The sequence below is a fragment of the Macrobrachium nipponense genome, chromosome 46 (genome assembly GCF_015104395.2).
Source record: "Macrobrachium nipponense isolate FS-2020 chromosome 46, ASM1510439v2, whole genome shotgun sequence".
NCBI classification, from domain to species: domain Eukaryota; kingdom Metazoa; phylum Arthropoda; class Malacostraca; order Decapoda; family Palaemonidae; genus Macrobrachium; species Macrobrachium nipponense.
In genome coordinates, this window is record NC_061106.1 from 35935245 (window position 1) to 35952622 (window position 17378).

At 38.0% G+C, this 17378-nt stretch overlaps 3 protein-coding genes across 3 annotated transcripts in view; 2 read left to right on the forward strand and 1 right to left on the reverse strand.

The window, feature by feature from the left end:
• LOC135214693 (zinc finger protein 16-like) overlaps window positions 1-6962 on the forward strand; it is a 34404-nt gene extending 27442 nt beyond the window's left edge. Inside the window, exons 3-4 of the mRNA XM_064249025.1 lie at window positions 3744-5140; window positions 5197-6962. Coding sequence (XP_064105095.1) covers window positions 3744-5140; window positions 5197-6426 — 2627 coding nt within the window. The 3' untranslated portion in view covers window positions 6427-6962. The remainder of the gene's footprint in view (window positions 1-3743; window positions 5141-5196) is intronic.
• Window positions 6790-12939, reverse strand: LOC135214902 (dimethyladenosine transferase 2, mitochondrial-like). The gene is given in 4 exon segments (XM_064249355.1): window positions 6790-8679; window positions 11599-11724; window positions 11986-12264; window positions 12266-12939. Coding segments are annotated over 4 exon segments (1320 nt in total). The 5' UTR covers window positions 12920-12939; the 3' UTR covers window positions 6790-8418.
• A 3337-nt stretch (window positions 12940-16276) lies between these two features.
• Window positions 16277-17378, forward strand: part of LOC135214901 (protein jim lovell-like) — a gene marked incomplete in the record, with an annotated part of 123043 nt that continues 121941 nt past the window's right edge. The window contains 1 exon segment of the mRNA XM_064249354.1: window positions 16277-16535.

The window sequence follows — 17378 nt, forward strand, 5'->3', positions numbered from 1 at the left end:
TCTTTTAAAAAGTCTCATTCATTAGAACGTGGACAGTCGTTTTCCTTTCTTTCTCTCTCTCCTCGTCGAGGAAAGATGTAGTAGAGAATTCTATGTTCAAATTACTACAATACTTACGTAGTTTATCTTTGCGTCATTTTGCTAACGCATGGGTCAAGTCATATACGCATTATTCGTATTTGACCTCTGCGGATAGAAAGCCGAAGAACTGTTTGTTCTAATGTATTTATTTGACACTCCCTTCAACCTTCCAAGAGTTTTTCGGAGTAAGAAACAACTCTTCAGGTATTGTTACGACAACACCAACCTCAGCTTCTGTATTTAGCGAATTCTGTTTCGTTTAAATAGGCCTGCTTGAAGAGTTTCCTTTTGCTCGATAATATCATACCTATTCCTTCGTAAAGGGAGTAGCTGGCAACTCAGGCAGATAGTATTCCTGTTCACCATTGAAGCTTTCCTTCGAGGAAGACTTCTCCTTCACTCTTTTTGATAGAGATCGAAGGTGGTCGATCTCCAATCCTTATTTTGTTTTCTTGAAGGAAAGAATTTAGGATGGAGATCGTTGTTCAGAATCCTATAAATATACTACGTATATTAACCTCGCGACATGATTCTACTAAGCAGTTGAATTGTCCAAGGGGTAGGCGCATATCCTAGTTATTCAACGGATTGCGACTTAGACGAGAAGTATTCTAATTGAACTGCAACACCAACTCAGCTTCTGTATTTAGCGAATTTTGTTTCGTTTAAATATGCCTGCTTGAGAGTTTCCTTTTGCTCGATAATTTCATACCTATCCCTTCGTAAAAGGAGTAGCTGGCAACTCAGGCAGATAGTGCGAGACGATGAACAAGGCTGCTGTTACTGTGATCTACGCAGTACCGGCTAGCTCGGTGTCAAGCGCGGTTGGTTACGTCTCTCTCCCTTGCGGGAATGGCTGAATAAACCGTCTCTCTGCCCTACAATCATGGATTTTAGCCTCGGGTTGAGGAAATTTCTAGTAATCATGAACGAACATGCCTTCCGTTTACTTAGAAAATTTCAACAAGATATCTCTTATACTTGTTCGGTGCGGGTTTACCAGCACGGTAACAGAATTCTGTACGAATCTACCGCGGCAATAGCACTATAATAATGCTCTCCTGCTTATGCAAAGCGCAGCCTTATTTAGGGAAGGAAGCAGGCCTGAGTGAGGGAATGGATGAGTTTGCTGGGGACCATTTCCTCGCTGGAGAAGCTTGTTTTCCCTGAATAAACAGCAATTCAGACCTCTACAATTTTTCCTCACGAAGAAATTGGAATAACATCAAAGATCTAGTAATAATTCTAATTTTCTCTCAACGGCTTGAGGATCACCTCGGGTGATAGCGAGAGGGTGCCAGACATCCGAACAGAGGAACAGATGTTCTGGCACATTGTCCTGAAGAAATTGGTAAGCCGAAATTGGTCTGGCAACTCTTCACAGTTTCCTCGTAGGGTGCGTTTAGGATCGAGTGGCCCAAATCATCTCGGATAATTTCTCAGCTCTCTCGTAGCTCAAGAAGAGAGAATTGGTTATGGGCTTGGGCACGGAACGTAACGATCCTCAAGAGGTTCGTTAAACTAGTGCACGTCCGTGCGGGTCTTCTCGATCGAAGGCAACAACTACTGACGTCTGAGTAATCCTCACTTAGAAGTATGTCGATAAGTGAGGAGAGACTGAGGGCGTCCTTTCGTTAAGTTTTTCGTAATATTGAAGACAAAGGAGCTTCCTCTTAAGTTGTTCCCTTATTCATGATCCTAGAGGATTAGCTTTAGTCGCCACATGTTGGCCTCTAAGAGGTTGGATTCACAGAGGTCAGGTAATTCAGAGAATTGTCCAAAGACCCTTCCCGAGAGAATCGGTGTAATCTAATATCGTCACTTAGCGAAGTATCTAATATCTCCCCTCTCTGAGTCTGAAGGCGTTCAGACTATCGAGAAGCGATAAGATCTTCAAGATTAATGGCAGTCTCTTGGCCAAGGCAAAGCAGTGCTGCCTATTTTCAGTGTTCAATCGGAGGGGGCCGTTTCTGGAGATAGTGAAGGGAAATGACTGTTCCTCCACCTCGACCTCTGTGAATTTCTTTATGGTTCTATCTTTCCGTGTGAAGTATGAGATAAGCTAGAAGTCCTAACTATTGTAGAATATACAAATATGTTGTTGACGGCCTCTAGGCTCAGAGATTCGGTTCTGTCAAACAACAAAGCTTCACGATCTTTGAGGTCTGGGGAGATCTTGAAATTCTCTGGATCGCAGGTTCCGGCATGGAACTTAGACGTAGTCTGAGTTTCTGATGCCAAAAGCATTTCGAACCTATCCTTCTGCGAACTTAATACACGTGACCAGAAAGGCTAACATTCTAACCGCTCTAGCCATGGCAAAGAGGGTTAGTGAGGTTTAGCCATCATCAGGTTTTAGCTTTAAAGGACATAATGCGGTCTGTCCTCTAAGCCTTCCGTTCTTGATAAGAACGAAAACCTGTCTAACCCTTGACCCGAAGGCTTGGAGACCAAGGGTATGGCACAAATTATTGGGCAAGGGCAGGTTAGAGTCTCCTGCGCTGTCGGGTCTCTCAAGTTTTTATCTTGATAAAACTATAGAAAGTCGAGGTCAACGGACAATCTGCGGTGTTCGTAAAAGACCAGACTGGTTCATGTCCAAGAACACCCTGGCATTATAGTCAAGGAGTTCTTTTAAGAAGTCTCATTCATTATGTTTGCAAAATAAAAAGATTTGAGATTTTTTTCTTAATATGAATGCTCAAGAGGTGAGGGCGCGGCCTCGGAAGCATTTCAACAGGGCATGACACTCAGTAACATCCTGAGTGCCACGCTTTAGCGAAGCAACTCTGTGTTCGCTTCACACTCCCGACGGGATGTGAAGACGACATTTGAGATCTGTAAGTCGCTAGGACCATACATATCCGTAGATATATTATTGGGGCAGCAAGCAACACGAATCGTATCCTATAGAAAAAGGGATAGGTGTGCTTTTAACTTTGAAGGGTTGGTCGCTTGAGGCGCGTTCCTTTTCTTTAGCCTAGAAGTTATGGAACTAACTTTGATAGGTTAGGTCAGGTGGTGGTTTTTAGCTTTGTTGCCCTCAGAAGTATGGTCATATGGTCTAGTCACATTGTGGTCACGCCCCCGTTGACAGATCATCTAGAGCGCACCAGCATTACAGGTCTCTACCTCGCTGGCAACTCTAGTAACGCAGAAGCAGACTTTGGTGACAGTAATCACGAAGTCGGCTATGCTAACAGGTGAGGAACCAAGATGTATATCATCTACTTAATTTAGTTTCCCAAAAATCCTATTCTGTCTCTTCCCACCATCCGAAGGTGGGATTCAGCTATATATATATCTGTCAGGTAAGTTTCATGAACAAAATGTTATTGTTATAATACAATTAAGTTTGTTCATACTTACCTGGCAGATATATATAATTAAAGTGCCCACCCACCTCCCCTCAGGAGACAGTGGCACTGATAAAATATGAATAGAAAATGGGAATAGTTCCTGATATCCGCCTCCCAGCGGCGGGAATGGGTACTACCACCTGGCCGCCCACTGCATGTGCCGCGAATGTTGAAATTCTGTCGGACTTCGGAGAATACAGCTATATATATATCTGCCAGGTAAGTATGAACAAACTTAATTGTATTATAACAATAACATTTTTGTTAAAAGAAATGTGACTATTATTTCTTTTTCTATTTCAGGGAATACTCCATTCATTGAAAATGGCAGTTCTTGTTATGATGATTTACATGACCAAGGGAGATGGAAAAACCTTTCTGAAAATGGAGACATTGTAAGTCACCAGACAAGAGAAGAACCTATTGAACTCACTTTAAGAGCATTCTTCTGCCAGACATGTGGTGCAAAGATAGTTGGTAAAGATAGCTACTTTTTACACATCAAACAACACATCTCAAGACCCAGCAACCTTACTTCCAATAATCCACAGCCTTCCAGAAGTTCATACCAGCAGGAGAATTCCTCTTGTGGGCCTAGTCCCAGTTTAGTTAGTATAAACACTGTTCCTGCCAATATATTAACAGATTCTGAAACTGTTACCACAGAAGAAACCCATGAAGCTACTGAATCTCCTGAAACACAACTCTCTGATTGTATGGAGGAAGAGCATGTAGCCAACCAGCTATTGAAATTGCGTGAGTGGCAGCTTGGGAAATATGGCCGGCGTTTTAGAAAGCATCATTTATCTTTTTCTAGTTCCCTAGGAGCATCAGATAAGAATTCTGTTGAAGGAAAGTTAGTCAGTGCAAATCCTTCTCCTAATATTAATCCTGGTTCAGTGGAAAAAGTGACATCAAGTCATACCAACGACCTTGCCTCTGTTGACCAAACTTCAGTGGAGAAAGAACCACTGCCATCATTTTGGCCATCCAGTGTCTCTTATTTGTCTGATGGAGAGAGGAATACAGAAATATCAGGAAAATGTTCTGTTCCATCAACACCTCACACTTTGGTAATTTCAGAGAAAGTTGATTCAGCAGTATCAGCAGTATGTTCTGAGGATGTTTTGTCTCCATGTATTTCCACCCCTGGTGAGCAAAATGAAGCTACATATCATGAAGATGAATTTGTGCAGCTTGATGATTGTGCGGTGAGCCCATTAGGTAGAATTAATGAATCATTTAATACAGGTTATCTGTCAGATGACAAGATTGCAAGATTTCCTCCTCAGGAATCAAAAACATTGGAAGGAAGTGAGTGGTCTCAGTGTTCTATTAGCCAGCCAGGGAAAAGATCAGATGGAGGTAACTTTTCTTCAGGAGGGCCTCAGCCTTCTTATGACAAAAGCTCTCAGGATATGGCAAAACAAACTACAGTCGACTCTAACCTCGGAATATCTACTATGAACATTCCATTTTCATCAGATCCCAAGTCTTTAGATACTTTGCAAGATAGTTACCAGGTTCCTTTTGAGGGTGCCAGAGACTTTTCAGATAATCCTAGATTTACTGATAGAACAGATGAAATTATAAGTGACACTTTAACTCAAACTGAAAATCAACTTTTTATTGGTGATGAAGATAAATTGCAAAGCAGCACACATTCAAACAGTGTAAGTAATCATATTGTTTGTGAAGAGGTCTTTAAATAAACAGCATTGTAGGTGGTGGGAAATCCAGACCAACCCCCCCCCCCCAAGAACCTTATTTACATAAAAAATTCCACCATGATCAAGAAAGGAAAACTGTCCAAATAACTGGTAGTATTACTCAGAATGCAGATGTCAACAGATATATTCAGAGTATTCAGTCGTTATTGGTAAATAAATTGAATGCTACTCTCAATTCATCTTCTCCTTTTAAAAGTGAAAGAATGACTTTAGAAGTTAAGAATACAAGGAAAAATACAACCCAGGACAGTAGCTGTTCAGCACAGACTGAGGCACCTCCCAGAGTTTATATGTGTGAAGTATGCAGTCTGAAGTGCTCCAATCGTTTAGCTTATGCAGTTCATTGTAAGTCACATGAAGTAGAAGGTCAAAAGAACTTTACCTGCCAGTATTGCAGTAAAAAGTTTTACAGAAAACGTAGTAAGGATTTGCATGTGAGGAAGCACACAGGAGAGAAAATCCATCAATGTACAGTTTGCTCAAAGGTATTCACCAAACTATATGCTTTCCAAAGACATAAGGAGGAAGTACATGCTTGTAGAAAAAATTTTGTCTGTGCAGAATGTAGTAAAGAGTTTTATAGTCAAAGACAGTTACGGAACCATCTGGATCTTCATCATAGTAAAAAAATTCATAAATGTAATCAGTGTGATCATGCATGTCACACTGCAAGTGGCTTGAGAATGCACAAATTAAAAAATCATTCAAGTGACCAAAAGAGAGAAGAGTATCAGTGCAAAATTTGCAATTATTGCTTCAAGAAACCTAGTGGTTTAAAAAGACACATGCAGCGAAAGCATTCAGTTCCACAGTTAAAATGCGACTTGTGTCCAAAAATGTACTCTTGTAATGAAGATTTACTGCAGCACAGAAAAATTCACAGTAGTGACCCATTTAGATGTAACCATTGTGAAAAGTCCTTCACCTCGTCGTGGAATTTACAAAGACATAAAGTTACCCATAAGAAAAAAACACATCCTTATCAGTGTGAAAAGTGTTCGTCTAAATTCACAAGGTTAGACTCTTTAAAAAGTCATTTAAACATCCATTCTCAGAAGAAGCCTTATGTCTGTCACTGTGGTAAACGTTTTGGGAAAAAAAGTCAGTTGAAATCACATGAAGACAAACACAGTGATGTTGCAAAATATATTTGCAGTGTTTGTGAACACTCTTTCAAATTCAAAGTGTCATTAAAAAACCACAGTTGTAAAAGCAGCCGTAATACAGAGGAAAGTCTGCTTGCTTCTTCAACCTAAACTGTTTGCTACTATTTCTGGTTGAGTTAAGATTTCAGTGTAAGATGTTAATATATTTTGATACCAAGTGACTATAAATCCAAAGGATTAGTTTTTCCACCTCTATAGTTTTAAATTTATTTATAATACATTACAGTGTTATGAGTACATACTCATTTTGGATTTATGGTGTTTTGATTATGTACAACTTTTTACAAATTCTGTACCAGAATGAGGGGTGGAGTGCTGGCTAGAAGAAAATCATTATAGTACATGCAGCTATTTTCTTAAGTGATACAACATGATTGCTTAGGCTTTTGTTCAAGATTCACGAACTGGCAACATAACACGCTCCATTTATCTATTATTTTTTTGCGAATACACGATTATTTCATACAATAAGGTCATAATATGTTTGATGAGTGAAATCTGTCCTATATTTCAAAATTGTAAGAAAATATCGTATGGCCAAATTTCAGGAAAACTGTTACAAAACATCTTCCAAACTTTTGTTCACACATCGCCAATGCAATTGACAAAAAAAAAAAAAAATCAAACTTCATTTCAAATGTTGAAGGAAAAAAAAAGTCATAACATCAGTATTACTTCCAACGCAATCATAAAATTTGAAATAGTCGTATTTGATTGGTTTTATGCCTCATTGCTGAAAAAATGTAAATAAGTAAATACGAAAGTAGACTGCATCAATTGATATCAACAGGTGAGTGGAGTGTGTGTGAAGCAACTATTAAGAGTGGGAGCACAACACAAACTACCTGGTGTAACATAGGTCTACAATGAGTAGTGACAATTAAATTATTGAAACCATACATTTTATATGTTAGAGGAATATTTGGATTTTAATAAAAATAAAATGATTCAAGTTATATTTCTTAACTTCAAAAGTTATGGCTCACTAGCAAATATTTGCCTGTGCAATTATTCTTTTGTTAAAGCTAAGATTGTTTTTCCTAGGCCTAGGTGTGTTAATTTCTTTATATACTATTATTAAATTACACTTGCATCACTATACTATTAATAATTTCTGGCCAGATTTCTGGCCAGAAAGCAGATAAAGTTAACTAAACATTCTTGCACTTCAAGTTACCTTATGAATGAATAAATTAGACTTAAAAAGCAAAAAAAAATGTTCCATGGGCCTTTACAGTCATACTTATATTTCGATTAATAGCCATCTTTGTATAATTAATTTTTTTTTTTTTTTTTTTTTTTTTAAAGAACAGGTAATACAAAAGTGCCTCAGTGGCGTGGTTGGTATGGGCTTGGCCTACCACCTCAGTGGCCGCGAGCTCGATTCTTGGGCATTCCACTGTGGTTCGTATTCCACTGTGGTTCGTAAGTCATGTAAACCCGTTGGTCCTGTTGCTGAATAACCACTGGTTCCATGCACCATAAAAACACCAAACAAACAAATAAACAAAAATCTCTAAAAAAAATTTAGTAACAGATTACATCTCAGAACACTTACATTATTTTTTTAGGCCTATGAATAATTTTGGACAGGCAGCTTGAACACAGCCTAAAACTTCATTCAAAGAAAACTAATTAATATTCTTATTTTGAAATGTTATGACTGTTAAGCTTATTAGGTCTATTGACGGGACCCCTAACCTTATCACACCGTGCTTTGAGCTATAAATAAAAAAAAAAAAAAAAAATTCAGATCAAATCATACTAGTTATGAATTATACCAGTAAATAAAAGGTATAATATTTATATAACCATTGGGAAAATAGTGCAAGCTGTGAATTTGCAAACTTGTTGACATGTATGACATTTGGAAAAAAATAATTAACACTACTTGGCAACATTACGTGAGTCTGAGAATTTGAACTATATAAAAACAATCATGTCGTCTCACATTGGATCATAGCTGTACAATGCAGTAATATATATATATATATATATATATATATATATATATATATATATATATATATATATTTTGAAATTGTAAACTACAAACAAAATATGTGTTTTAATTAATGATCCTTATCTTTTTATTTTTACAAATTCATCTTCATCACTTTCATGTACATCATCGAACAATTCCACCTCTTTATCTGTGGCATCGTCTGTTTCCATTTTCTGAGGTGTATCATCATCCTTCAGTCCAAACTGAATTGTCCAATTCTTACAAAACTGGTGAAACATACATTCTTTAAATGATGATAAACTTGTGAACAATCTGTAAGCTGCCAAAAGCTGTTCTGTTGTGAGTTCACGAGGATGCACGAACATACGGAATCCATTCTGTAGGACAAAATGTATAAATGTTATAATGATGTTCAAGATTTTCATAAGAAAATGGCAAGTCAACAAAATTAATGTGTAAATTAACATTTTAAAGTTATTACCATGAAAAAAGGATGCAGAACCACTATAGTACTGTATATCATATGATACTGTACTATGTACATCATTCTTTATGAATATCCATGAATGCTGTGAAGATATGTTTCATTTATTTTTGTCAATTTACAAGTTATCTCTACACCTATTGCATAAAATGAAAGTACCAGCAACTGGAAAAAATTATTCTGGAAATAAACTCCAAATTAATGCACATTTACATGACTGGATGCCTAGGGAATAAATTCAATACTCTACTCATAAATCTGAAGCTGTGCAAATAAGTAAATTAGTAGCTAGAGGAAACCTAGTTTCTTGGCTGCAACCTCACCAAGGCGCATGATCCCCATGCATGCCACTACGTATTGATAAGTGCAAAATACTGATCGAATGGTTTCAATCCAGATTCTTTAAGGGGGCCGGCCGGCTAATGCCATTCTTTAAGGACAGGACTTTGATATTCATACCACTTAATAAAGTGACTTGGGACATCTCCAAACTGCATATGATTTTCGCCTCTGACCTTCAGTTTTGTGACGCCAGGGCGATTTATCCCGAAAATAACCATTTTTCAAATTCTATCTCCTCCCTTGATATTTAATATTAAGACCTGGCATTGCTACCATATATAGACCTGATAAAGACCTCCAATCAAATGAGGATTTTTTTTTTAAAAGTCATTTTTTTGCTAGATATGAATTTTTCATTATGGTAAAAAAATAAACCCTATAAATTAGGAAAACAAAATTTATAAAAGAAGACGAAACAAAAATTGGAAAAAAGGGCTTCATTTGATTGTTCAATAACGTCTTTCTGAGTTATATACCAAATTCCAATGTTATAGCTTTAAAACTAAGTGAGAAGATAGATTTTGAAGGTCAACAACTATAGTTTTGAGATACGGGCGTTCAAAGTTTTTATTTATTAACGACAATGTTAATAAATAATAATTATTATGAATGTGTATTTCTTTTTTGTGTATTAATAAACCAAAACTATTTTATTTATCATAATTTAATCATAAATGATGATCCCTTTGCTCATATATCATAGCTTGGGGCACTGCGTCCTATGCAACTCCCTCTCTCTCCTTCACTAACTCGGCTTATTACAGCAAATTTTCTTCTTCTGTATGTTAGCTAGATGTTTTCCTAGTATTTTTACATTTTGGCATGATGAAATTCTTGCCGAAACAAAAATAAACAAACGTAAATGCAAGAGAATGTCAAGAGGTGAAATTCGAAGTTGTACTCTCTTTTTACAAAGACAATGTTAATAAATCATGATTATTATGAATTTCACATTCCTTTTTGGGTATTAATAAACCAAAACTATGTTATTTATCATAAATTAAGATCCCTTTGCTCAAAGATCGTAGCCTGGGGGACAGTGTGACGTGTGCTTCAGGCAAGATGGGGGCGTTTACTTACTACGCAACCCTCCCTCCCTCTCTCTCTCTCTTCACTAACTACGCTAATATCGCATATATTATGATATTCTGTAATCATATTACAGCGAATTTTCTTCGTCTTTACGTTAGCGAGATGTTTTCCTTGTCTTTTCTTCATTGGCATGATGAAATTCTTGCCGAAACAGATAAACATGTAAAAGCAAGCAAATGTCAGAGATGTAACTCGAATGTGTAGACTACTTGAAGTCTGTGGTTGCACTGATCGTGGTTGAACTCCCCGTCCCCTCTGCGACCCACGGAATCTCTACAGATGCCATTTCTCACAATTTCTTTGACAATAATTATAAAAATTTATGATAACAGAAGAAATATTGCATTTTGTTGTATGGTTGAATGTTTTAGGCTTATTGAGTTATGTTTACTAATTACCCTGTAACTACGAAAGTAAGAGGAATTTTGACGAAATATTTCGTATACGTATTCTCAATTGCCATATGAAGCTCCATGAATTTTTTCATGACTGCATTTTTTGCCTTATACCCCCATATATAGGGGTTCTGGCTGGCCCCCTTAATCATCATTTCTATATAGAGTTGGATTGACAGCTTCCTTTTTGGGGAATGAAGCATTATTATGCTCGTAACTGATTAGGATACTCCTATAATCAGTCATTGCATTAAAAAAAAAGACAAGATTATACCAACAATCTCAATGTACAAACTGTAATGAAATAAGAGTTAACAAATTGTCCACTGTTCTATATCCAAAGGTTGTATTTCTTGACTGAAATGGTGTGAAAAACAAAAGACCTGTAGTACATACTAGTAAAACTGTGGTCTTCCTCATTTAAGGCCTGTCCACACAACTGGGCCCGATCGGTGGACCTCCCCTCTAATGGGCACACTTGACAGGCAAACCGTCAAATTGTCCGATGGGTCTTGTAGCAAAATCACCATGGTGGTGCCCCATGGCTTGAACTTCGACCCTTGCAGATGTACGTTAACCATATACATTTCTTTTACTGAGCCATTCCTTGCACCATATTCTCTTCTTTTTCATCACACACAGCAATTATCATGCTACACAATATCTTCTTCTTTGCGGTAGGCACCATGTTTATCGTACCTCACTAAACACACTACTGGCATCGTCGGGCATGCCCACCTCTCCATCGCCTCATCCGTCTGGACAACATTAATGGGTAAGCCCCACAGAATTTGCCCGTCAACCCCGGAGCACGCTAATCAGGCCCGCTCGTGTGGACAGGCCTTAAGGACCAACTCATACTAACTTGGTAATAATTTTTTTGTACCCTACTATAAACTATTCTCTCAATAAATGACTTGATCATATGTAGCAACAAATATTTGTATGTTATGCAGAACACATGGGTATTTTCTAAAACTGACCTTAATATAGTCAATTCCACAACCTGGAATCCACTTCTCCATATGAAATATAAGCGATTCTCCAGATTTTGCATTGATTAAGCACCTCATGAAGTAATGAAAAGTAGGGAGTTCATGTTTGGCAACCTGAAATTAAGATACAATATGTATTTTATCACTACATGTACTCATGTACTATATAAAACATTAAAACTACCATGCATCACCAAAAACATTAAATAAAATTAATTTTTCAATACAATTCCAGCTCATACTGGGGAATATGCACTTTACTACTACATGAAAGGTGATGGTCTGTATTCATGTAGGTACAATAAGTGTTGACAGGGTTGAAATTATACTACCAACAAATAAAAAACCAAATCTTTATAATAGAGCTATACTTACAATTTCTTGCACATTTTCTCTTGGCGTAATCTTCATTAAATGGAAGGTATTCTCTTTGTTCTTGAACTTCTTACTTCTTAAGTGTGGTGAGTAGAAACTGCTATTTAGGGCTGTGTCAAGATGCTCGATATCAAAGTAAAAAGCAAAAGGTACTGTCAACCTCTTACTCGTAATGTTTCGAGAGGATGATGTTAAGTGTTCATGTACATGATCTGGCACATATAAATACAGAAGAATAGGAAATATGTCTTTGTGAAAAAACAACAATTGAAATGTATAAACTAAGTGTTAACTTATGAAGGACTGACATTTCACTTATCGAGGCTACAATCCTCACAGAGGATGCTTGTTCCTCCTTAATAAGGAGAGGTTCTAAGAGTTGTGCTAGCCTATCTGTCTCCCCTTCTCGTTCTGGTTCTCGTTTATTCAATGTATAATACCAATAGAACTTAAAGAGATCGAGACAAAGCAGTTCTAAACGGCCAGAATACCCAGTCATTTCTGATCGTAAATGCATTAAAAACTCTGTGTTTGGTTCATATCCTATAACTTTATGCACTGTTTGTTCAAGAATAGTTTTTGTAAGAACACCAGGTCCAAGATTAGCTTCGGCTATTACATCTCCTTCTCTTAGGTCTTTCTTCAAATGTTCTACAAGTGTATCAGCAGCATCCTGTCTAACAATGTAACATAAGTTCTTGAATTTTACAGCTTTCATCAAGTTTATAATCCTCTGTTGGTCACTGTTCAGAGCCACATTACCACTACCTAATTTGTCTCTCTTTTTATTGTAAACATCTCTTTTTCTCACTTCCCCATTAGTATCATCATTAGACAACTTTACATTTGACTTTAACTGCTTTCTTCTTTCATACACAAGTAAATCACTTATCACTGAATTATTCTCTTTATCATCAACTGGACTTGGACACATAGCGACTTCCTGTGAGAGAGGATAATTTTGACTACGCCTACGCTGCATCTCCATAAACTTCGTTTAAAGTTAAGCCTCAAGCTTGTTTGCAATGGTCCTGCCATTCTCATTCCTGAAAAAAAAAAAAAAAAAAAATTGACCGACTAGCACCAAGCTTTCATAAAAAAAATAAGCACATAAATTAAATTAAATTTGAATTTTTCCTGGTTATACAAACCAGAGCCTTTGATATGAGAGTATTTTTCAGACCAAGCTGGAAACCAGTCTAAAATTGGTAACTGCAGTAAAACCACTCCTCTGTCATGAAAGTGACAAGGAAAACAAGGGTACCAACCCATAGATCAGGGAGCTAACCTCCACGCACCAACACTTCCTGACATGGTTGTATTCCAAAAAAAAATGCGGAGGGGGGGTGTGGGCAATGATATGGAGTTTTCCAGAAATTCCTGGGGGGGGGGGGGGAGGGGGTGGGGGGGGGGGGGGGGGGGGGGAAATGGCCCCCTGCAGACTCTAATTCTTACTGAGAGTATGGAAAAGACAAGAAAGTACCTTCAGAGTAACCTGAAGAAGAGTTTTCCAGAAATTCTGGGGGGAAGTGGCCCCCTGCAGACTCTCATTAACAACTCTCAAGGGCCCAACGAAGCTGTCAGTTCCCACGAATTTTACAACTAAAAATTCCAAACAACTAAAAATTCCAAGAGTTGCTGTTCCAGTGCAAAACAGAAAGCAGTACCATTCAGTCCCAGGTGGACCACACTGCTCCTCCCTCAGCCAAAACAGGAGAATGCCAGAACTACACTCCCTAAGGTGTTTCCTAACCCATACCAAAATAGATGAGCTTACCTGAGAAGTGCGAGTCACTGTCAGAATCCCCTTCCAACTTGAACACCAATGTTTTCACTCCTAGAACTCAATCAAACTGAGAATGAAAGAGAGGAACCAGCTCTGACATGCCAACTCACCTTCCATCATGATGCTAGCTGCACGTTACAAGAAACGGCACAGTTTCAAGAACTTTCCCAGAAATACGATGGCTTAGGCTCCCCACACTCTGAAGCTCACCAACATACCAAGCATGGAAATGATGTAGGTAACCCCAAAACCTTTCAGCAGAAGGCTGGAAGGGAGCCCCTTCACGTCATCAGTTTGAGACCGATTCAGAGACCAGGAACACTACTAGAGAATGGGTCACTAAGTGGTCTGCTTGAGTTGCACTACCCCATCTGAACAGGTTGCACAAACCCTCTTGGAGCGACTTCGAGTAGTCTTGGTGCTAGAATCACTCTGCTTACCTATCCACCATGTTCATCAGACCATAAATGGATCAGGACAATCAAGGGAACCCTGATGACAGCAGTATATCTGGCCTAAAGACTGTTAATGCTATGCAAGGGTCATTGCCCTGCTAGCCATATGCAAGGGTCATTGCCCTGCTAGCACTAGCTATGCAAGGATTACTGCCCTGCTAACACTACTACCTATGTAAGGATCATTGCCTAGGTAACTCTCCCCATGCAACCCTTTAAGTCAAATAAGAGGAGAGGCATTTTGTTCGACTTTCCACCATGATTGACTTTAATCATTTTACATTTTCTAGGCTAGGTAGCCTACCTATAATTTTTCACACTAGGTATTACCTAGTAGGTATTGTGCAGCAGGCACCTACTAGCCTAGGTATAGCTAGTAGTACTATGGTAGGAATCTGTTAGCTACCCTAGCTTATGTTGGGTTACCTAAGTGTGGTTGGTTAGGTACATCATGAATTTTCAGTGACACTTTTATAAAACATGAAAAAATATCTTTTCAAGTCTCTTTAATAAGCTTAAAGCGAACAATAACCATAGGTAACAATATTTATATAGGCTAACATTAGGATTGCAAATTTACCTTTAGGCTTGGTACTTGAATACGTACAGGTAGGTAGTAGTAGTACCTGTTTACCGTCTACCTAGTTCACTGTAGTGGGGTTGGTGCTGAAGACGGCATTCATGCTGGTAGGCTATTAACGTAAAAATTTACTGGGCTATCTATTCAGCAAGAAATTATTCTGCATAGGTAAATGAAAGCTAGTCATAATAAACCTGAATAATTGCAACGAAACCTACTAAAAGTGTATGAGAATCTGGTTACAGTTGTAGCAGTAGTCTTTGTGTGGACTAACTTTAGAAATGCTCCCTTCTTTCTATTGTCTTAAGTTGGTTGTGCTTAATCAAGTCTTTGAAACAATGTCATCTTTCCTTTACAGTGTCTTCTGTGAGCAGATCTGGAAGTAGTAAGCTTTTATCTATTAGTTCCTCTTTATCTTTTTGATCTGGCTGCTAAACGAATCTATAAGTTTTCGACTACCTCTTCACAATAAACGTTTTAGGTGTCTTTCCTGCGTTATCTTTTTATAGCTCTAACATATTTCTGTTGTTTTAAGATAAATCTTGCTGCAGGATTCCTTGATGCCGTAGCTAATTCCCCCTTCGATATAACGTATGTGGAATGTGGATCTATGAAGTGTAAGTAAACCGCTGCCTTAGCGTCATCTTGTTCAGTAGAGCGCACAGATAATACCACCTCTGATAAGGGCTTATGCTGTTTAGTTGCTTTACAACTGAAGGCCTTTAGTGGGCTTTTCATCATTTTGATACCTCGACCACAGGTTCACAATTAAAATATAGAACAGTAAAAAGTGATGGTAAAAACAAATTCTTTTAGAATAATGATAATATTAGAAGAGCTGATATGCGATTAAAAATCCTACTTCCTATATCTTGGGTTTGCTCTGTAGTTCGTCCCAAGCGATGCTCTTCGTAGGGGTCAACGCCATATTACAGTAGTACTACGTCTTTATTCACGTACTGAATAAATATTTAATTTGCGCATATTAAGAGTTAACCGTTCCTTTCCCCCAATAAAATTACACCAGAGGAGGTCCATAACGAATTGTTACCGAGAAACATCTAAATGAGTAGGTATGAGGGTAAACACATACACATACAAGGCAACTGATGAAACATCTTACCTACCACAAAACAAAACCTATATTAAAGGAAAACTTTGCCAATTCTATACATTTAATGTATGAGATTCAAGACAAATACTTGTATCCTAGTTCCCGTTAGCCGCCGACCGGAATATTGACAGTAATTTGACGATGCTTTTGTTTGTTTATGGAATTTAATTGTACAATCAATGTTTTAAGTTCATCCTCAAGGGGCTGGTACTAAACACGCCGCACATGTTGCATGTAAGCTTTAATAGCTACTAATTTTACATTAGTCGAAAATTGTCCGTTTTATATATCATATATATATGTGTGTGTGTGTGTGACCTTCAGATTTTTTTTCTTTTTCGGGAGATGAGCGAAAGTTTTATGCGCTTTAAACTTTAGGATTAGAACTCGAGACCGAAGCCCGAAGGAAGAAAGGTCGACGGTCCGCCGGCGCACTCGCAAACAGCAGCAGCGCACCGCAGCGCAGGAAGAAGGATTTGGTCCAAACAGCAGCGGCATTTGTAAACAACCGAACGTTGCTTTTTTTGTATTTACGTTCTCCTTTACCCTGGATCGCGAATGACTGTGTGTTGGAAGACGCCTTCTGAAGATATTTAATCTTTTCTCTCATTCTAGGTGGGTTTGATAGTCTCAAGTAGACATTTTTTAAAGTTCGAGACTACGAATTTCCGTGAGTTTTTGAACGATCCTGTTGCACTGAATGGTAGGAGTTTAGCTATGATGCGGCTGCTAAGATATTACTAAGTACGTCTACGTGAATCCTATAGGTATAACCTAGTCTATATTTTCCATAGGCCTGCTACTTCATCTTGATTGTGGTTAGTAGTATTAGGTATGTTTGAAATAATCTAGCGGGAAATTAGTTTTACGGTTATCCTATACTGGCAATTACTGTAGGCCTCAATTAGGCTAGGTATTAGTGAACTGGTCCTCGACAAGCCATACCTAGGTTAAAAAACTTTATACCTAATTTAGAACAAAGGCCAAACTAGTACTATCGGAACTGAAATTGGTCAAATTTTGCGTCTAGCCAGTAGCCTCTTGCATTTTGGACTTGAACATCGGCTAGGTTATCGGAACGAGTGCAGAATAGGTAGGGTAAACAATCACGGACGATCCATCGTCATCACGCTGGCCGGGTTTTATTCACTCGATATTTAATTGGTGAAACAGGAATACAATTAAAACTTTAAGCATGCCATTCAAAAGATTGTAGTTTCGTCAACATAATGTGATATATGAAAGCCCCATACGAACTACCTTAAATAAGCATGTGATGCTCTTCGTAAAATATGTTTTCAAGGCAGTTTTGAAATCCCAATATGGGGCTGCTATACGTCATGCTGGCCAGGTCTAATCAAGGGGTGGACAATACACCAACTTTCCCAATCCTTCCCAGCACTCATTTGAACAATGTTAGCATATATTTGTAAGGTTTTTAATTGATCTTACTCAAGA